Source organism: Pogona vitticeps, chromosome 2 (genome assembly GCF_051106095.1).
Source record: "Pogona vitticeps strain Pit_001003342236 chromosome 2, PviZW2.1, whole genome shotgun sequence".
Classification (NCBI taxonomy): Eukaryota; Metazoa; Chordata; class Lepidosauria; order Squamata; family Agamidae; genus Pogona; species Pogona vitticeps.
The window spans coordinates 311,942,516-311,965,339 of record NC_135784.1 but is presented as its reverse complement, the minus strand read 5'-3'; the positions used below and the strand labels follow the sequence as shown (position 1 = coordinate 311,965,339).

Genomic DNA, 22,824 nt, shown 5'->3' with positions numbered 1-22,824 from the left:
CTTTATTATTTATATTCCATAATTACATTATTCCCTTTTCTATTTTGTTTACTGTTTTCTTTTGCTGAAGAATATAATTATCTAGTCTCCATCTTCTAGCTTCTTTATAATCACATCTAATTCTATATTTATCAAAGCATGGTCTGTTACGCAGATTAAACCAATTTCTGTTTTATCTATTTTCAACATCAAATTATTAGATACAAATATATAATCTATTCTAGAGTAACTCTTACATATGGAGAAAAATAAAATGTATACCCTTCATCTCCTTTCATCACTGTCCAAGTATCTTTCAAATCAGTTCCCTTAATTATTCTGCTCAGGGAATGTGTCACTATTATTTTCCTCCACTTTGGTAGAGTTTGATTTGCCTTTCTCTGTATGCATAACGATATTAAAATTCCCAGCCACGACTACAAGCCTTTGCTTATATCTTCCACCTCTTAAAAAAAAACTTATTTTAAAACAGTGATTTGATTATATTCAGAGAACAAACATTAATCAAAGCATAATTCTCTCCTCCCAATGAAATTAACTTCCTTACCACCTTTTTGTACTTGATGCGTCTCTCATAAAAATATTATGTCTGCTTTATCTTTATTCAATTACACCTCTGTTCTTGTCTTCCTTATAACATTGCCCAGGTCCTTCACATTTAAAGTTGATATCCTTAATTGATTAGCCATCCTATTTACCTCCCTTTCTCCCTTCTGGTCCCAAATAGTGGAATAACCCCTTAAAACTCCAAACAAACAAACAACAACAAAATGCAGACAATCTTCCCAAACCCACCACTCCCACACAAAATCATTCTCTCACAAAACCACTGAAAATCCCTTATTTTGACCACTATTTGTTCTCACATAAGGCAAGGGGGGCGAGGAGTATCCATCCCATGCCAACGGACAATCTGGTCATCCCAACTTAAATTCTCTTTCCCCTCTTCATTCTATACACCATCCAGAATCTATTTAATATCTGATTCTGGTATTTTCTTCTTCTACCCTTTTGTTATTTAGTTGTTAAGTCGTGTCCGACTCTTTGTGACCCCATGGACCAGAGAGCATGCCAGGCCCTCCTGTCTTCCACTGCCTCCCGGAGTTGGGTCAAATTCATGTTGGGAGCTTCGGTGACCCTTTCCAACCATCTCATCCTCTGTCGTCCCCTTCTCCTCTTGTCCTCACACTTTCCCAACATCAGGGTCTTTTCCAAGGAGTATTCTCATGAGACGGCCAAAGGATTGGCGCCTCATCTTCAGGATCTGTCCTTCTAGAGAACACTCAGGGTTGATTTCCTTCAGAATTGATAGGTTTTTTTCTCCTTGCAGTCCAGGGGACTCTCAAGAGTCTCCTCCAGCACCACAATTCAAAAGCATCAATTCTTCAGCAGTCAGCCTTCCTTATGGTCCAGTTCTCACTTCTGTACATCACTACTGGAAAAACCATACCTTTGACTATGCAGACCTTGGTCGGCACGGTGGTGTCTCTGCTTTTTAAGAGGCTGTCTAGGTTTATCATAGGTTTCCTCCCAAGAAGCGTGCGTCTTTTAATTTCGTGGCTGCTGCCACCATCTGCAGTGATCATGGAGCCCAAGAAAGTAAAATCTGTCACTGCCTCTTCTACCCTACACCTGCTCAAGTAATGTTCCCCCCTCTCTTATCCCTACTTCTTCCCAATATTTTGCTCACCCTTCCTATCTGTCTGAATCTTGGTACTAGTTGGCTAAATATATAAAAACAATAAAGCTTTAAAGGCAACTCTCCAGTTATAATCTGAGCTTAATCATTTGCCTTATACTCACTAACCCTTTATTATTCCTGCTTATTTCAGTTGATGTCTACTTCTTAATGATCTCTCCTTAGCTAGCCTTAGGAGAGACCTCCGATCTTACATTAAAGCTCTCCTAGTCTGATCTTTTCCTCTCCCTTTCCTGCTTAAATACCCGCTTTTTATAGGTGGCAGACGAAAACTTGTGGGAAAACTTTACTTTGCCAGTTCTTACCTGTCACAACACTGAGAAACATGAACCACCAATATTTATTAATTCAGCTTGTGATTAGAGGGTTTTGATCTGAGACAAGTGGCTAGAATTTGTTGGAAGGCAAGGGGTGTTTGAACGGAACTGGTCAAATACACATTTCAAAGGTTGTTGCCTGAAGTCTTCAGGCAGAGGAGACTCTAAAGGGAAACTTCAAACTGCAAGGAATAGCCCAAGGTAAGGTAATGTCCTGGCCTGAGGGCGCAGTAACCTACACACAGAAAAAAGTTTCATCCAGGAGGGCAATCCCTTATCCTGCCTTGTCAAGAGTGTGGTGCTTCAAAGGGATTAAAGCTTTTCAGCTCTAAACCTCATTCCGAAACCCATTTCCAATATAAATAAAATCTGAAAGGTATTGCTTTGGAACCGCGGAGTGAGCTGAGGAGAGCTGAGGTGGAGAGCCTTCATCCATGCAAAGGCAAGGTGGTAAAAAGCAACTTTGAGGTAGTTAGGGAACCAGAATTTTTGTTTTTCCAAGTGGGAACATTTCTTGCAGTGGTCCTATGTTTATATTTTCTTTTCTCTTTTCTCTTATTTTGCTCTGGATTCTTGTGCTCTTTTTGATTATCCTCTTTCTCTTTCCTTTTAAAGAAAACCTACAAACTCTTTTCATGCCTTGGAAGGATTTGGGACTCAGAGGAAACCTCAGGTGCCTAATTCCACACCCCTGCGTCTCAGGCCAAACAACAGAGAACCCCGTTAAACACATTTTAACCTGATAAAGATCCTTGGAGGAGGTGGCGTCGGGAATACCGGCTCTCCCCAAAAGGCACAAGCACGATGGCTGATGCGCTAGGGAGTAGGAAATGCAAAACGCGAACCTCCTTTTGGGTCTAGGGGGAATCTCTCCTCTGGCCACTTTCCTGAGTCCCTCCAGCTTGAGGGGAAAAAAGCACAAAGAGGATGCAAAGGAGGTCTCGAGAGTATCCCTTCCCCCTTCCTATCCCCTTCTTACCGTTCCCTTTCAGAATTAAATTAAATTTGCCTGCAATTCTCCTCTCTATGAAGGATTATTAACAGTCAGTTCTTCACTCTTCTACTCCCACCATGCTTATCTATTAAAATATGTTAACCAAACTTGATTACCGTTATGGCCAAAAATATTGGCACCCTTGCAATTCTGTCAGAAAATGCAACCCTTCTCTCAGAAAATTGTTGCAGTTGCCAATGTTTCAATGTTTTTGTGTCGGAACAACACACACACACACACACACACACACACACACACAGAGAGAGAGAGAGAGAGAGAGAGAGAGAGAGAGAGAGAGAGAGAGAGAGAGAGAGGGGGGGGGGGGGGACAGAGAGAGAGAGAGAGGAGAAAATTCAAATCTGATACACACAGAAACCCCAAAATGTGCTGGCCAATATTATTGGCACCCTTAACTTAACATTTGGTAGCACCCCCTTTGGAAAAAATAACTGAAATCAGTCGCTTCCTGTAACCATGAATGAGTCTCTTATACCTCTCTGCTGGAATTCTGGACCACTCTTCTTTTGCAAACTGCTCCAGGGTCTTCAGATTGGAAGGATGCTTTCTCCGAAACTGCTGTTTGGAGATCTCTCCACAGCTGTTCTATGGGGATCAGATCCGGACTCATTGCTGGCCATTTCAGAACTCTCCAGCGCTTTGTTTGGAACCATTTCGGAGTGCTTTCGGAAGTGTGTTTCGGGCCATTGTCCTGCTGGAAGACCCGTGATTTCTGGTGGAGACGCAGCTTTCTGACACTGGCCGCTACATTGCACCCCAAAATTCTTTGTTTTTTTCTGTTTTCTTTTTTTTTTTTGCCAGAAGTCTTTTTTTTATTCTTATAATTTCTAACATACAAAAAAAATTTCTTTGTTAATCATCAGATTTCATGATACCGTTCACAGAGTCAAGGCATCCAGTGCCAGAAGAAGCAAAGCAACCCCAAAACATCTTCGAACCTCCACCATGTTTGACTGCAGGAACGGTGTTCTTTTCTTTGAATGCCTCATTTCTTTTTATGTAAACAGTGCCATGATGTCCTTTATCAAAAAGCTCTACTTTTGTCTCATCTGTCCACAGGACGTTCTCCCAGAAGGATTGTGGTTTTGTCACATAAGTTTTGGCATACCCCAGTCTTGCTTTTTTATGCCTTTGCGTCAGCAGTGGTGTCCTCCTGGGTCTCCTACTATAGCGTCTTTTTCATTCAGATGGTGATGGATAGTGTGAGATGACACTGTTGTACCCTGTGTCTGCAGATTGGCTTGAATTTGTTGGGAAGTTCATCTGGGTTCTGTATCCACAATTCGAACAACTCTTCATTGTAATTTTTCAGCAATTTTGCTCTTCCGTCCACGTCCAGGGAGGTTAGCTACAGTGCCGTGGGCTGTAAACCTCTTGATGATATTGCGCACAGTGGACACAGGAACATTAAGATCTCTGGAGATGGACTTGTAGCCTTGAGATTGCCAATGTTTTTCCACAATTTTTTCCTCTCAAATCCACAGACAACTCTTTACACTTCATTCTTTTCTCCGCGCTCAGTGTCACACGCAACACAAAGGTTGAGTCAACCTTTCTCCATCTTAACTGGTTGCAAGTGTGATTACTGTATTGCCCACACCTCTTACTTGTGGCAGGTGTGTCTAAATACAAATTAAAGGAGCATCACATGCTTGAAAAGCAATTATTTCTTACAATTTAGACAGGGTGCCAATCATTTTGGCCAGTGCATTTTTGGGTTTCTGCGTGGGATTGTATCAGATTTGACTTTTCTTCTCTGTCTTTTTGTGTTGTTCCAACACAAGCCAAAGAAATTAACGTGTGAGTACCGAAACATTGGCAACTGCAACAATTTTCTGAGAGAAGGGCTGCATTTTCTGACAGAATGGCAAGGGTGCCAATATTTTTGGCCATGACTGTATGTCCACATTAAATCTTTTTCAATCTTCTTCAAATAGAACGCAGCCAAACAGCCAGAAAAACCTACAACAACCATTGGATCCCAGCCATGAAAGCCTTTGAGAATACTTCTTCAAATAATTTCTCCCTAAAATCTCACACCCTTTTTCTTCCTCGTTTCTTTCTCAGGTGGTTCCAAACAGCCTTAAAGTCCAGTTGTTTATCCCTCTGCAACCGGGAGGGCTAGGCAATATTCCTTCCAGTTCATCTCTCTTTTATGTTCCTTGCTTTTCTTCATCCAATGCACGAGATTGATTGAGTAGCTGATCCTTTGGTTAGGCTTGCTCTTGTTCCCATTGTTGATCATCCATCAAGTCATGGAGAGCGTTTTAAACCTTCTTCAACTGGCGTTATGCATTTTCCCAGCATAGGAAACTCTCAGGAAAAACTAGGCACCCCCAGAAACTGTGCTTCACAAGAACGATAGTTATGAGTTTCATGTTTCTTCTCCAGATCACAGCGTACACTTGGACCAGCACTCCTTAATAGGGTAGCTGAACAGTTTTTTCTGACTGTTTTCACGAACATTTCCTTCTTGTAAAAATTAACAAAACACACCACAATATCTCCGCGGGCTATTCTTCTACTACATTTTGAGCTCAATCTGTGCAGCCACTTCACTCAATCTTCTCCCACACACCCAAGACGCAGTGCCACAGTATTAATCACTAATAAAATTTCATCGGTGAGCTTCACCTCGTCTTCAGCACCACCTTCTGGAAATCCACTGTGGCTTAATGTATTTCCTCCGCCTTCTGTGCTATATGTAGTTCAATCAATCTTTTGTCAGTTTCAGTAAGTTTAGCTTCATGCATATGTATCTGCCAAGTCTGAACTCTGACCTTTCTATTAATCTGCTTGACTTCTAAATTCAGCATTTTACTTCATCTTTAAATTGTGATATCCCTTTATATAACAATGACTTAAAGCCAAGCACAGATTTTCTTGTTTCTGCTTTTAGCTTTGCTTTAATTTCTTGACAATTCTGGTCCACCATTTCCATTTTTTTCCAGAAAGCTGTTCAAGCATTTCTTTTAACCATCCGCAACTCAGAAATAGATTTTCTTGATTCAGCTCTTCAAAAGCAGATACGATGCTTCCTAGTTTTATTAAACCGGACAATGAGGCTTCCAAAAGTTTCTCTCCTCCTCCTCCTCCTCCTCCTCCTCCTCCACTCAACTTAAAATCTCCATAGTGTTAGCCTGGCTGAACTCAAAGCCACCTGCTGTACATCAGATAAGGGCTGTGATATTTCACGTCTTTCCTTCTCCCCTCTTTTTCTGCCAGAGACATTCAAGCTGTTCTGAGAAAGTTCTCATGGAGGAGAAATAGCTAAATATAGCCCTCCACTCCTTAACTAGTACTCATCAAGAAACCACATTTCTTCTTCTTTCAAAACATAATAATTCCTCACTGTTTTGAGCCATTTCAAAAGGAATTTCTTTAATTCTTTATCAAGGACTGGCGTTGATTCACGGTTGAGCTGCTGATTATATTGAACTGGAGGCAGAAATCTTGCTATAACTACTGTATTTTTTGCACCATAAGACTCACTTTTTTCCCACAAAACAGGGGGGTGGAAAGTCTGTGCATCTTATGGAGCGAAGAAAACAGATTATATTTTCCTGTTTTCTTCTCCTAAAAAATCAGTGCGTCTTATGGAAAGGTGCGTCTTATAGAGCGAAAAATACGGTATTTTGCTTCTGAAGATGCTGCATCGGTACCTCTCTCTTCTTTGAACCACAATTAAAATATATTTTAATTAACTATTTTGGAATCAAAGAAGGAAGCAAAATTGACCAACCAACCAACCAGCCAGCCAGGATGCCCATAATGAGGAAGGGGAGTCTGCTTCTACTGCCCACTGGCCCCAATTCTTGTATCTCTTGAGGGTAGGGGCAAAGAGGGGGAGAAAGACCCCTTCCTGAGAATGTAGAGAGCTCTCCTTCAACCAGTCAGGGCAAACATCTCTGGGTTGAACGCACCAGACGTGGCATAAGGCAGCACCCTCTGTGGCACCCTCCCGTGGGAAAACAACCAGTCAGCCAAACAGCCAGAAACAGAGGCAACTGCTGAAAAGGGAATACCATCTACTGTGCCTTTGTATTATTTTACATTTAGAGATTAGGTTATTGGATGGATGGATGGATGGATGGATGGATGGATGGATGGATGGATGGATGGATGGAAGGAAGGAAGGAAGGAAGGAAGGAAGGAAGGAAGGAAGGAAGGAAGGAAGGAAGGAAGGAAGGAAGGAAGGAAGGAAGGAAGGAAGGAAATGATGCATGGATGGATGGATGGATGGATGGATGGATGGATGGATGGATGGATGGATGGATGGATGGATGGATGGATGGTTGGATGGACGGACGGACAGACGGACGGACAGATAAATAAAATTTCCGATGCATCTAGTGATGACAGTCTGGTACCTATTTAGACCTGTGGCTTGGTGCATGCCACTGGCTTGCAGGAAACGCCACTTCCAGTTTAGTTTGGTGGAACAAAACACTTTTCCTGGTTTGTCATGAGTGGAATGCTGGAAATGTCTGAATCTCCCCTAGAAAAACTACGCAAGAATCTAGTGACAAACTAAAGCTTGTATTTGTAGGCTGCCGCTCAGTTCATCCCTCCTTGGTTGGCATCCGAAGGGGTGGGCTACATTTTGCAAAAGCTTATGCCCAATACTGTAAAGCTAAAAGATGCCACAAGGTTTTTAGATGTTTTTGCTACAACAGACTGACCCCCACATGTTAACCCCATGACCCTAAACATTCCTGACAAAATAAAGTCCTTGAGCGACCCAGAATGGTCTCCCTTTCACGATGTTGGACAATCCATTAGGATGCTGGCATTTAACAGGAATCTCTTGGAGCTCTATGCGGGGTGGGTAGACTGAACACCCCAAGTCTTTTCCTTCCCCAAATTGTAGCTTCTCCATGTCCAAAACGAGGACGGTGAAAGAGGAGAAAACGCAAATGGTTCACTGAGAGGCAGCGATTGGGGTGCCTGTGGGTGTGCATGGATGTGTGACTGAGAGAGAGAGGCTGTTTCTATGTAAAGAGTATGCCCTTCTCTCTGCAAAATTCGCTTGCCGGCCACGAACCACAGGACCAGACTGAGCCTCATGAACAAGCAACCACGGGCTTGCCACGTGAACCCTAGAACTTTCCCTTCATGGACGACATGTCAGGGTTGTTGTGAAAAGAGAAGACTGGGGAGAAGATGATCCATAGGTGCCACCCTGGGCTCGTTGCAGGAAAGGTGAGATATACAGGTAACGAATTCTCAAATAAATGAGTTTGGCCGAAGACAGTCAGATACGAGAGTGCAAAAGCAGTGAAGGGAGGTAAAGCTGTCCATGAGATCCTCTTACGAGGTTTCTCTCCCACTCCTTTCCCCCCCCCGCCCCAAAGTCTGGACACCTTTGTGGCTCTTTGGGCTCTAAACAACGATATTGTGCTGTGCTCAAACCAGTCTCCCAGGCTTCTTGGCCAGTAAGTTCCTCTCTTTCCCGCACATGTTCTCCCTCATTTACGTATTTTAGCTGGAATGATCAGCTGCCACCACTGGTATTTCCCATTCCTTGTGACGTGACAAAAGTGTTCCAGCTTTCCGCACTGTGTGTGTTTCTCGGTCTTTATTACAGATGGAATATTCGTAAACATCTACAAATATCCTGGACCCAGGTGGCTGGGATCCCCAGTCCCGCCTCCTCGAAGTGACCTGTCCTCTTATGGATGGCTGACCAGCATGTGTGGTCAGTGTCCTCCTTGTTGCACCAGTCTCGGACCAAGCCTGGCTGGTGCTTCTGGGCCTTTTCCGCTCTTCTGGCCATTCAGCAGCTGATCAGGGAGATTTGTCAACCCTCCTGCAGGCTGGCCAGAAGCGCAGGAAGGCAGGGAAACACCTGACAGGCTTGGCCAGAGATTGGCGGAACAGACAGGACACTGGCTGTGCGCGCTGTGCAGTGAACCACCTCTAAGTGGACAGGTGGGTTTGGGGAATCCTAGCCACCTGGGTCTGGGATATCCATATTCATCTCTAACCTTTAGCAATTCTGTTTATCTCTCTCCAAGGGGTTCACCCTCTCACTGCAAGCTGACCAATGTGATTCACCACCACTGGATTGGGTGATTCCCCTGCTACCTTGAAAGTCTTTTAAGCAGAGAGGAGAAAACCCCAGAAAGGGGAAGGCTGGTAGGAGCCACTTGCCTTGATGGCTCTGCCATGCCCAGATGGTGGTGAACAGGGTTGGGGAAGGCATATGACATTTGTGCCCTGTTTCGGGTTTTCCTGAAAGGATCTGGTCGGGCAATGTGGGGAAATAGAGCTGGACCCCTCGGTCTCATCCGGCTACAACCCTCTTCTTACATTCCTAGGGGACTGGACGGATGCCCAGGGCTTTATAGGGCTTAGTGGGGCTTGAGTGACTCACAGGAATCAGCCAACACTATATCCAGAAGGTGGTGGTGGGGGGTCAGTGGGCAGCTTTCAGGCCGGGGCTGCAGCCTAGAGGGCGCTCTCTTGAACCACAGGGGCAGGGCAGGGCGTGGTCCACCATTTGGACCCAGAGTGCTGAGCATGGCTGACCCCGAAGGAAAGGGCCCGGGTCCCTGAGGGGGGCTCCGGCTTGAGCCCCGGCTCCCCAGGCCCTGGCAGGGGCTGTCCTGGATGACCTGGCTTCGGGGACTTAGAAAGGGAGAAGAAAGGTGGAGATCTCCAGAGACCCGGCTGCTGCTGCCGCCACTGCACCAAGGTAGGTCCTCTGTCCTCTCTTTGGCAGGTTTTCCCATTCTGTCTCCTTAAACACCGAACATTAAATATTTAGGGCGTTTCTTCTTTTTCTCCGGCTTTTAAGTTTGTAATTCAAGCCAGATTGGCCCCACTTCCTCTTCCTCCCGCTTTGGAGCGTCCGCGTCCTGGCCCTGGCTGAGCGCACCCCTAATGCGCTCAGATGTTCCTTTAATGGATTACCTCGGCTGGAACTGGATACATCGGCCTAATGGATTGCTAATAGCCTGTCTCTGGTTTTGCAGACTCCTTCGGTTAACTCGCCCCATCGCCTGAGCATCCTGCCTCTTCCACATGTTACCCATCACACACAGGCACATCTCCGGAAACATGCGCTCACCACCTCCTGAGTATTGGAGGGGCCCCGTGTGTGCCTCTGGTACGGTCCGTCCAGCGGAGGGAGGGAGGGGGGTTGTTTTTGCCAGCTTGAGCCTCAGCAAGATGGAAGAGAAACGGGGGAAACCCTTCTGTGAAGTTCGGTCATGTCGTTGCAGAAAAAAAAGCGACCAAAAGGATGAAAAACAACAGAGCCCGGTGGAATCTTAAAAGATTAGCAAGTTTGACACGGGGGTTCAACTGCACTGCTGCTGTGACGACTCTGCTCACAACCTGAGTTTGATCCCAGGCTGAGGTTCCTGGCTCGAGGTTGACTCAATCTTCCATTCTTCCAAGGTCTGTGACTCAGTTAACTGTGGTGGTGGCGGCAGCAATAGGTAGCCTGCATAAGTAAAATCGTAAATTGCCCCAAGAGAGATTTAAGCACTATGGGTTGGTGTATAAGCAGCACACTTTGACATAAACTTCCACGGCCTGTATCCTGTTTCTTCAGATCTAACTTAAGCGTGTGCATAATAAAACATGTAGATCATAAAAAGCCCATTTTCCTAACCAGGACATTTATGTTTATATGCATTCTGTTATTATATTTATTATTCAGAGTAAGTAGGCAAGCTGGAAGAAGCAGTGGGGTTAGGAGGAAAATGGAGTGTTCAAAGTTATGGTTAGCATATCAGAATGGTGGGTAGCCTGGTGGCTGGCATTTGGGCAGGAGAGGATACATCATCCTTCAAGCCAGGTATGGGCTCTGAGGAAGAATAAATGCTGAGTATTTCTATAAAGATTGCGCACCTAGATGGTTTCAGCAAGCAGAAAGTGATGAAACTGGCAGCTTCATAAGAAGAAAGTGACCGAACGTGATTACCCCTTCCGTGTCTGCACAATCAACAAACAAAGCAAGGCAGCTGTTGACCTTCCGGTGACCAATCACCAAGGGAAGGGAAAATTATTTGAAACTTGTGACCCTGAAATAATGCTGGAGGACAAGCGCACAGCCTTTACTGCTTAAGCCGGCTGTGCTTCTAATTGCAAAGCTGTCGCCTTGTCCGTCTCTGCCCCAAGTCCCATCAACAGCACACGTACCTCCTTTTGAACCAATGCCTTAATGATCCCTCCAGGTGCACTGACTGCTCAAATATTTGCAGGGAGAGAAAGGAGCCGCAGAACTGTGGATACCCAGCAGCTTCTCAGCAGGTAGAATCAAAGTAAATTTCAGCTTTGGAACTCCAGGGAGCCCCAATGGAGAAGGGAAACGGTGTTCAGATCAGATGGGGATAGAATGACTTTGAGAATGAGGTGGCCAAGAAGAGTCACTTTAGAAGACAGGAGTGCTGAAACGAGAGGCTTTGTGGGTCTCCTGGGGAGAGCAAGAGCCGTGGAATTAGGCCACTGGGCTTGGAAAAGGGACCGAGAGAGACACTGACACGTGAGTAAAAGGCAGAGGCGTCAAGGATGGAAATGGCAAATGGGACCCAAAGCTCAGCAGGAGTGGGATTTTGAAGAACGGGACACCAACTGCAGCCTCTCTCCTGATGCCAAGGAGAAATGGAACAGGTTAGGATGAGTCTCATGTGGCCCAGGAAGCCGCTTTTCAATGGCCCTGAGATATGTAAAAGGAGGCCGGCAGGAAATGGCACCAGCTGTGGTGGTGGGCTGTCACTGATGGGGAAGTGAAGGAAGGAGGAACTGCAAGTGTGGACAGAATGGGGTGGAAAAGCGGTGGGCAGAGAGTGGTGGGAAGGGGCGAGGGGTGCAGGTGGCAGAGTGGCAGGGCACTGCCGTGGGAGGAAGACCCCCCCCCACAGCCGAGAAGTATCATGGAGGGGCTCCCACACCCTGGAAAGGGTGTGGCGCCTCCGGGGAGGGCGCATCCTGGGATTCACCTGGGATCAGGTACAGGCTCTTTGCCTCCGTTTCCTCCGCTGCAAAAAAGGGATGATGAGTGGCGGGTGCGAGAGGGTGATGGGGAACACAGCACCTCTCTGTTCTCCTGATCCAGGGCCGGCACCCTCCACTGGGCTTCCCCAGCAAAAAGGGTCTCACAGCTCCCGATGCATTTCCGTGGGTTGCCTGCCGTGGCCTTGCCTGGCCCCCCGAGGCGCCACGGGTTGGGCCGGGGGTGCGCTGCAGCGACTGAGAGGAGCTGGAAGAGCAGGTGCGGGCACAGGCAGGGAGTGCAAAGGTACATGCGCAGAAGAAGCAGCGAGATCTCCTTTCTCTGGTGGGCAACCCTCGCTGCTGGTGGGGTCCACTGATGACCTGGGCTGGGGGGTGCAGGTGGGAGAGGTGGGAGGTCCCGGGAAGAGCAGGAGGGCCACCCCACCTCTTCTTAACCTCCCCCCTGAAGGGCAGTTGGGTGTGTTTCCAAGGATGCTGGGGGGGGGGTCAGAGAGACCCAGCCTCACCTTGGCAGCCCCACCGTGGTCTTCTTCTCCAACTTGACCCCAGCCTGCATTGCTTTACCCAGCAAGAATCCCCCCCTGCCTCTCTCCCCCCCCAAAGTGTGTTCTGCGTTTCTCCCAGGAAGGAGAAGCAAGATATTAAATTTAAGACACATGGAAGAAAGCAGAAGAACAGCCCAGATCGCTCCATGTCTGATTTACTCACACTCTCAAAATGTGAAAAATGGTGGCCGGATGATTAGTACGATTTCAATCACACTCAGACACTGGGGCATTTCTCCCTCCCCCTCCCTTTTCCTTATTTTTCAGTCTGAGCTCTGAGTTCTGGGATTTCCCTCCCAGACCGCTGCCTTTCTGCATTGAAGTGCTCAGCAGCACCGATCCTGCCTGCCCGCCTTGCAAAAACATGCGTTGGCCAGGCAGGAGATGCCCAGCCCTGTGTGGGAAGCAGAAGAAAAGAAAGAAACGCAAGGAAGGCGAGGGGGACACGAGGCAGGGTTTACTCTTGGCCACTTACAGGATTGGCCGTCCTCCTTCCCTCCGGTCAGGAAGGGAGCGGCTCCCTGTTTCTCCTCTAAAGCAAGCCAGTTGCACATGGAGAAAGGGTCTTCTTTAAATGGGGATGAAAAAAAAAAATCTTCTGCTCTGGATAGCTGTTTTCAGCGGCCATTCTTTCTAATTTCCAAAGTTCTACTCCATGAGGACTAGAAAGTTACTTTTAAAGACGATGCTGCAGAGGAGGAAGCAAGGAGGGGGAGGAGGACTCCTAGACTTTCAGTTCTGTTAAGATAAATGAACAGGCTTCCCAATTTGGGATCCTGAGGTGAGGAGTCAGATTTACAGGAAATATTTTACAAAGGAACACAAAACAAAAGAAAAAGGCAAGGAAAGGAGAAGAAGGGCCTTCTGGTGTCTTAGAGAGAGAGAGAGAGAGAGAGAGAGAGAGAGAGAGAGAGAGAGAGAGGCTACATTTCACCCTAAGTGGTGATTTATGGCCCCTGTTTCGCATCCAGTTCTTTCGAAGCCTGCCGGGTTCTGAAGACGGCAGCGTGATTTTCACCCTGATGCTGAAGTGCTCTCACAGAATAACAGGGCTATGAGACCTATGAAGAAACATTCTGGCTCTTTTTTTAAAAAAAGAAGCCTGGCAACGGGGCTTGGGCGCATCTTCTGGAAATGCTCCATCCTTGCAGGATGGGTGGTGGTGGTGGTGGGGATGGGGCTAGGCTATTGTCTCCCCCTCCCCTCCCCTCCCCTCCCCTGCTTGCCTTCAAAGAGGGAAGAGAGGCGGCTGAATTATTCATTGTCCATCTCTTGTCTCATGAATAGCGGGCCGCTGTTCCAATTAGCCTCTGATCTTATCCTTCTGCTCTCCTCCCCCCAAGCCCCTCCTCTGCTCATTCCACTGAGGAACAAGGAAAGAGCCCTGGGTGAAACTCCAAGGGAAGGAGGCCGTTGCTTCGACATGCTCAGAGGCACCCCGGTCTCCACTCTTACTTGGCTGCAGAGCTGAGCCTGGCTGAGTCTTCCCCCCCCCCCCCCCGATACTGGCCAGGGGAGTAAGTGGGTGGCAGGAGGAGCAAAGGCCAGGCAGCCTCGGCAATGTAAGTGGTCCAGCTGCTGGACTGTGGCTGCAGCAGCGGTCCAGGTCCAAATCAACACCCTGGCTGGCAGCGAGGGGGGGGGGGCAATCCAGCGGGATGCTCTCTCGGGCAGGCAAGCGCCCCACCATGATTTCAAGGGAGAGAGTGTCCGAATGAACTGCGACCCTGTTGCCCTGGAGGCCGGGGGGGGGGACCTGAGCCAAAAGGTCCCACGTCCTCAAAAAGGCCGCGCGCCCACCCCATTTCTACACGTCAAGAGCCAGGAGCTGCACTTCTCCCTTGAACTGAACAGGTCAAACCTGCACTGTTTTGGTTATGCACAGATGTTTCCAAATAAATAAATAAACAAATATTCCAGTAAATAAATAAACATTCACTAGGTAAGTATTCAATAAATACTGAGCCTCTGGCCTCCCAGAATCAACCGTTTCTGTTTTGTAGTTATGTTTTTTTTGGGGGGGGGGCATAGGATTTATCCTCTGATTTTGAACTATATGGGGGGGGGGGGTCCCGTTCCCCTAACTCCATCGGTGTTGAAAGGAGATGGGTAGTTTGAAAAACAGAGCTTAAGATCCGCAGCGCCTTCATTTGTGCGTCAGGATCTGCCCCAGGGAGGGTCACTGAGAGGTTGAAAAATCCCTGTGGGTAGAGGGTGGGGTGGGGTGGCAAGAGATGCTTGGGAAGCTTTTAGGAAGGTCGCACCTTCATCAGAGCTTTATTGGGCCGGCCTGTCTAAAGTCCCCTGGAGAAGCAACTGGCCAAGAAGACTAAAAGGTTAAACTCCTAAGGGGGTACCTTTTTTTTCCCTTTCCTCCCCTCCTGTTCCTTTTGCAAAATGTCAATCTGCTAAGCTCTTACTACAAACAGACAAACAAGGAGAGAAACGGGTAGGATCCTGTTCCATATTTACGTATATCCAAAGCGACGCCTGCAGGTGCGGCCCCACTGAGCTGATGTGGCTTGGGTCACATGCAACCAGGCACATCGGCTGCTCCTTGCCACGGGGCCACAGCAGCTCCCACAACTGGATTTCGGCGCACCTCAACCCTGCGCAGGATGCTGGCCATTCCCTCATTACAGGTAACGGTGCTGCTCGTTATTTCTCATGCGTGCTTCTAGGTGCGCACCTACCCTTTCATGAGTTGTGGCAGCCCCTCTCTTTATGTGTGTGTGTGAATGTGCAACTTTTGTCTGGCCCCTGTAATCTCCATCCTGGTGCCCCTCGTCGTCCAGTTCACCTTCCCTCGGGGCCCCGAGTCTCTCCCCTCCGCCCACCCCTCTCCTCAAAGAAAGCAATAATCAAGAAGAAATATGATAACAGAGAAGCAATTTCCATGTCCCTGACAGAATGGGGTGTTATGACAGAAGATGGTTTATCTCCTGTTCATAATCTATTGCACCAGAGAGCACATAAATGCTGTGACATTTACACTTTAAACACATTTTACGTCTTGCCGGGCAAGTTTTATGTTGAACATATGTATGGAAAATAGCCCCCATTTCAGACGGCGCGTGAGGGAGCGGCTCCAGGAGAGCGTTTTTTGAAGGCGAAATGGGAGTTCAAAGCCCAGGCGGGAGGAGAGGATGTGGGCGGCGCAGCTTCGCACGCCTCGGGTTTTGCGGTCTGAAAGAAAGACGGCAATCAAACAGGCGCTTCCCTGCAAGCTGTTTAACCGAGAGCCAATGTCGATCCAAGGGCATGGTCTATACTGCAAATATAGAGCAATTCAAGTGCTATTTAACTCTCCTGGTGCTTATGCCTCCCCTTTTCCCAACAGCAGAGGAAACCCAGGATTTGAAGGTTTGTGTCAATACGCTGTGACTCTTCACAGTCCCCAGGCCCCTGCAGGATTCCCAGGCCTCCCCACGGAAAGGTGTGAGGGCCAACCTCTTTTAGCTTTGGGTGTGCAGACTCAACCATGCACCCTAAAAGGCTGATTAAAGAGGCCTCTTTCCCCTGCTTCTGGCATTTTCCGGATCGAGCTTGGAAACATGTTTTTTTTTGTACTACAACTCCCAGAATCCCTCATGGGTCACACTGCCTAGGTGAAGCTAGGGAAATAATATAACCCCCCCCACACACACACCAAAATAAATAAATTATGACATCTCTTTTAAGTAGGGTTCATCCCTGCTGCTTTGGAGCACTCAACGCTCAATCCTGGAGAACCGTATGCAACAAGGAGCATCCGGAGAGCTGGACCACGCCAGACCATCCGATACAGCTGGCTCTTCCCAGTTCTCTCCCCCCCCCCACCGGGACGCTCCCCGGAGCATCACATTCAGGCCACGTCCCCTGTTGCCTCTAATACCTGGACAAACACTGCCATTCTGTCCTGGGGAATTGCAGAAAGCTTTCCTGGGCACCAAATCTGACTTTTAATGGCAGCTGAATTTTTTTTTTTTAAACATTCAAAATCACCCCTCCTCCTTAAGAGATGCTAAGACGTTGGCTAAATACAGGTCAAACAATTAGAGCCCCACCAAGCGATCAAGGAAACCAAGGAGGCAAAATGATGGAAAGCCCTGTCGCCTCCTTCGACCCGATGGGGGATGCTCTTGTCACTCCTCGGAAAAGCTACTGGGAGGATGGGGGGGGGGGGAGATTGGGAGGCATCGGCCAAGGGGGGCCCTTTTCAATGGCCGAACTTTGGGCCGAGTTGCCAAACGGCTACGGTGGACAAACCGGGTCTGCTCAGGAGGAAGGGTTGGCCCAACTGGGCCTGAACAGGTTCAGCCCCTGCCTGGAGAACGAACTCTCACCCCCCCATCTCTAACCCCATACAACCACACACACACACACACACACACACATGCACGCAAACCGATGTGGCCACTCACATGCTGCCATTGGTCAATGATGAGCGGCCGGTACCTCAAGAAGAACTTGAGCGGGAAGGAGTCTGGGTCGGGCCACGAGGACGGATACTGCCAGGACACCAGCAGCCTCCGGGCGTTGTTGGGCACCGGCTTGGCGACCACGTTCTCTGGAGGGTCCGGCTTTACTGTTCAAAAAAACCAAAACGAGACAGGAGAGAGGAAGGCGAGAAGTCTTGGTCAGAGAAGGGACGTCTTTGGCAAACGCGGCCCCCGGAGGGCGACCGGCTTTTCAGCAGCTTTTATTCTGTCATTTTAAAACACAATATATTTTAGTGGCTTTGCATATTCTAATGTCTTGTGCTTTTCCAATATTCTAATGGCTTGTATTTTTTTGCTGTCTAATTCTTTTGTCTTTTGAAAATGTCGTAACCCACTTTGGGTCCCCTCTAAGGGGAGAAAGGATGGATAGAACGAAAGGGACAGCAAACCTCATCTCAGAGAAAAGCCGGAGCCGGCCTTTGCCCCAACGACCAGCCGGGGAAGTCTAAGCAGGAACGGGAAATGTGGGGATCTACCTCGGGGCAGGGCCGAGCTTATTATGGGAATTTGAAGAAGGGTCAGCTTCAGCTCCACAGGAGCTGAGGCATTCTTAGATGGTGGTGCATCGCCCCTGAGGAAGTCTCTTTCCCAGAACAGCTACTTCAGCAAAAAAACAACAACAGGGAAAAATATGGTGACATCTTTGAGACAAATGCACTTATTTCTCTGTGAGCATTCACGAATTCCAATCAACAACATGAGAACAATGTGTAAATAAATGCACTGTTTACAGAAAAGGTGTGAAACTTCCCATATGGGAAGCGAAATCAGTCTTGCAACCTGAGGAAGATAATAGACGGGACACAGGCATCGGCCGGATGCCGAGAAAATGCTGTGAAATCAAAGCTGAGAGAATTTCACGTTCTGATTAGGGATAATGGTTGCGCAGAGCATAAGAATTATACACATTTATATATATACTGCAATATTAAACCTTTGCCCAGGATGTGAGGAGCGTGCTAACAAGGGGCGCAAAGCAAAATTCACTAAATTCTTTTTTCCTTGTTGATTTTTAGGCTGTGCTTGACTTGGTGAGACACGGTGCTGGTGAGGAATGTCTCAGGCCCTGTAAGGTTCTTTGCCCCCAAAGCAAAATAAACAGTGTTTTAAATATATATATATATATATATATTTCTCATCAAGGCCTCTGTAATTTGTGAGGAACATGGCTGTGAAAAAGAAGCCTCCTTTCCGTTCAAGACTCTGTGTGTGTCTGCAAACAAAATGACAGGTTAAAAAAGCGGTGAACATCCCACCTGATATTTCTAATCTTGAAGAGTTCCTGCAGGAAAGTAGCAGCAAACTAGCACCCTCTGCATTGAAGCTTTATTTGTGAATTTTTCCTTAATTTACCCCCAAAGTTCTCGCCTCGTTCCTTTGGGTTGCTGACAGTGCCATGAAATCCCTTACTCTCTCCTTGCTGAGCGAGAAGCAGCATTTTTTCCCCAGGGTCCTTGCCACCCGGCCCACAAACGAGAAAGGCATCGGTCAACAACCCTCATTCTAACCCAGGAGTGAAGACAGCGGGTGAGCTGGTACAAAGGCCAGCTGGTTTCAAACTGGCTCCCTCCCCATGACTTCCTGCAAGTCCCCGGGATGGTGGCTTTCTGTTCCTGATGAGATTACAACCTGTTCATCTCCCTCTGCCAGCACAACAATACCTGTGGACTGCGATCCAATGCTAGCTCATGTCCCATCCATTACCACCAGGCAAGCAGATAAGCTGAGAAGGAACAACAGCAGTAGAGCATGAAACCTGGGCAGGATCAGATCCATTCAGAATGGCTTGTTCAGAACCAAACAGGACGGGCAAAAACATTTCGGATATGAAGGTTGGGATGTTATAGGAGGCCACAGCAAAGGGTGGCTGGAGAGCTGAAACCACCACTTTCCAGACACGGGGCTTGAACAGAGGTGAACACAAACAGAGAATCCACAAAGTTGGACGGGGGCCACTGAGTCCACACACACACACACACACACACACACACACACACACACACACACACACACACACACACACACACACACACACACACACACACACACACACACACACACACACACACACACACACACACACACACACACACACACACACACACACACACACACACACACACACACACACACACACACACACACACACACACACACACACACAGGCTCAAGGCAGGAATCCAAATGAAAAGCAGATCAGGCAGACGTTTGTCCAGTTTTCTCTTGAATGCCTCTGGTGTTCACACCAACAGGGCTTCTTGGAATTGAGTGGCCTACACTGCAAGGACTTGGTGCAAACAACAACAACAACAACAGGGGAATGTCATGTGACCGGCTGTCAACATGATGGGCCCCCGTGCACCTTCTACTGCTGGAAAGCAACACAAAAGCATCATGGCAGGAGAACTTGCCTGCTGTTTCTCTCATCCCTTCATTGCTCCCAAGGGGAGAACTCACCCCACCTTTACCTGCTGCTTTCTTTGGCCTCCGATGGAAATCACCTTCTTTTGCCGAGCACCCAACACAACCCGCCCGCTGGCTTCCAAGAGCAGAAACGCTAAGGCTGGCGGGGGTGATGGGGCCTCCACAGCCCGGTTTGGTGTTGGGCCAGCCGGAATCCAGAACAAACTTCCCACGTCTCAAGAGTTGTTTTTTTTTTTTTTAAACTTCCAATTGACTCAGTAAATGACACAGGGGACAAGGAAGGAAGGCTGACATGGCTGCAGGGGCTCCAGATGGTGGCAAAAACCTTGAGGGAGAAGGACGGGAAGGGAAGGACAATCTCAACTAAAACGGCCCGTAGAGTCCAATAAACCCGGCGTCAGTTCCGTGGGCTCTGCAAGTTCTGGTTTCCAGCAGAATGAGGTTGTTGAGCTCAGCAAACCCAGATGAGTCCTAACTTCCACTCAGAGGCCACATGGAGCCCTTCGCATCGAAAGCCCCGGGTCGGCTCAGCAGGAGACGGGGCGGTGACGGAAAAGGCTCCGGGGTTCCAGCTGCTCCCAGCTGTTTGCTCTGCAGGTGTTTCGTAAAGTGGAGGCCGGCCAACTCCTCTTCCCTTGGTGTTCATCCAGTTCTCGTTTCGTGGAGTTGCGCACATGCAGCCGGGGCAGAGCGAGCTTGGATCCAGAACGGCCGTGGGGGAGGATGGCTTTCCATGCAGGCGCGGGCAGGCGCATGAGGCTGGAATGATGAGACACAGGGGAAGACAACGGGCTGTTTTCCAGGAACGTGAGGAACACAGAGCTGAACCAGAGCAAAACCCACTCTGGGCTCGGCAGCAGCAAGAAGCGAATTTTCCGAGTTTTGATTGCAACACACTCCGTGCGTTCGCGAGTTACATCTGCTGTTCCTTCCCCCATCGGCACAGGGCATGGCCCCAGGGGGGTTCCCGTAGAGTAAAAAGGGCAGGATAAATGTCCTCTCAAGCCACCGGCCCCACGTTTCCATCCAAGGTCTTTGGGAGACCAGTGGCTCTTCATTTCAACACCGAATTAGAACTTAGCTATTCATTCACCGAAGCAACTCAGGATTCCTTCCTTCCTCTGGAATGTGCCATCATGTCTCATCAAACTTGTAGTGACCCTAACAGACTTTCTTGCAGTATGTAAGATATTCCCCACATAGTCCTTCAGGGAATTTCTTTGGCCAAGTGGGGATTTGAACCCACATCTTCTGAGTCCAGTCTTCCACTCTATCTATCCACTGGCTCTTGAGTTAAGGTTTTATGATCATATTGTAGGGTTCCCCCCCTCTCTTTGATTGAGGGCTCCGTTTTAATTTTCTTGAACCATAGAAATAGGCTATACCCAGTGTGGCATAGTGGACAGAATGACAGATGAGGAACCAGGAGGCCTGGGTTTGAATCCCTGCTCAGCCACGGAAGCTCACTGGGGGTGTGGAACTGGTAAAACCACACCTTAAATATCTCATCTACCCTGAAAACTCTTCTTGTGTTGCTAGAAGTTGGTTCCAGCTTGACAGAACGCAACAACAACAACAACAGAAAGAGGCTAACAAGCAAACAAATGAATTTCCAATACTAGGATTCAAATCTGAAAGGTCACCATGTGGTTTTAGGTAGGACTCTGCTCCCTGAGTGCTCACCGGAAGGACAGATCCTGAAGCTGAGGCTCCAATACTTTGGCCCTCTCACGAGAAGATAAGACTCCCTGGACAAGCCCCTGATGTTGGGAAAGCATGAAGGCAAGAGAAGGGGACGACAGAGCACGAGATGATTGGACAGTGTCATCGAAGTGACAGACATGAATCTGACCCAACTCCGGGAGGCAGTGGAAGGCAGGAGGGCCTGGCGTGCTCTGGTCCCATGGGATCATGAAGAGTCGGACACGACTTAAAGACTAAACAACAACAATGCTCCCACAGAACATAGCAAGAGCTATTCTGGATGAGGCCAAAGTCCTGCTTTCTGACCACACACCGGCCAATCGGCTGCCTCTGGGAAGCTGTCTTGAGTCATGAGCAGCCCCCCTCCCGCCCTGCCCTTCGTTTGGAACATCTCAATTAGCTACAGGAAGTAGCAGGAAGTACAGCATGTGTCCGATCACCTCTGATGGTATCTTGCATGTGCTGATGGTAATCAGCAGAAGGGAGCCAAGCACAAGGGAGGCAGAGCAGAGAAGACATGATCGCGAGACCCTTCCGAGCTCAGCAGAAAGGGTTTTCAAGGAGAGCCATCGCCTGCACCATTTCCTCTTTCGTTTCGAAAGTCATCTCGAGCCCTGGAGGCATTTTTGGACAGGGATTATAGAAACGTTTCAGAGCACCCTCTTCTAAATCGTGTTTCTTCTAATGAAGCAGGTAAAACAAAACAAGAAAGGCAATAAATTGCTTTTTGAACATTGTAATGAATAATGGGGATTTATCACTTCTTTAAGGAGGAAGTTTCTAAGAAATGCTTTAAAAAAGGCTGGAGCCTGAGATGCGGCTACTTGGGAATCCACCAATGTTGTTCTGAGCTTCCCAGAGGAGGGGTGGGGAGAATTAAAGTCTAGTTGGGAATTGACATCGGTAGTTATAAGGCTGCCTGTGTGAACCCAGAGAGAAGGAGAGAAATCAAGAGGGGAAGGTTTCCTCCACAAGAGACTGAGAACACACCTAGGACAGGGTGTGTCTCACAGTCATAAAGTGCAGCAAAAACTACTGGTTTAGTTGGTTCTAGAAAAGGATTGGTTAAATTTAAGAATAGAAAGAACTGCCCCCAAATTCCCTCTTCCCATCAATCTAAGCTATTTCAACATCAAAGGACACTTCCAATGGGAATTTACAGCCCTCTTGAGGTTTTTTTCCTTCAGATGACAGGAAGACAGGGTTTGATTCCCCCTTCTGAATCCCTTTGTCATTTCTGCAGTGCACACATGTGTCACAAAAATGGAAACTGATTTTAAGAAAGAGGTGAGCAACCCATTCAGTGCTTCTGGTTTCTAACACTGCAGTCTTCCTGGTTTGGAACAATCTGCACCATTGCATGAATTATTCGGCTTGGGGCAAAACTGGCAATTGTGCACAAAAATGACAATTTTGTACAAAAGTTCATATCTGTCAAAGCGAGAACTCAGAGAGGGTACCACTAAACTCACTGCCATCCTCACTGGTGAGGAGGGGAATGGTATGGTTCCTAATCATATGGACTCATGTCAAGTGAGGATTCACTTTGCTAGAAAAAATTATGGGGAATGAGGCCATCAAAGATTATGCCAGCCATGTGGGGCTGCAGCAGGAGACACCCGGTCCCTCTCTCTTCCTGCTCTGGGGCCTTCCAAAGAGAGGCTGGCTGTTGTGG

At 47.9% G+C, this 22,824-nt stretch overlaps 1 protein-coding gene across 16 annotated transcripts in view; it reads right to left on the bottom strand.

The window, feature by feature from the left end:
• CNTFR (ciliary neurotrophic factor receptor) overlaps positions 1–22,824 on the bottom strand; it is a 385,998-nt gene that overhangs the window by 14,365 nt on the left and 348,809 nt on the right. For 11 of the 16 annotated variants that reach the window (XM_072993042.2, XM_078384185.1, XM_072993038.2 and 8 more), the window contains one exon: positions 16,944–17,107. In XM_072993042.2, coding sequence (XP_072849143.2) covers positions 16,944–17,107 — 164 coding nt within the window. Of the gene's footprint in view, positions 1–15,458; positions 15,727–16,943; positions 17,108–22,824 lie in introns of those variants that run through there. The other 5 variants (XM_072993045.2, XM_072993047.2, XM_072993046.2 and 2 more) reach the window with 5 other exon arrangements.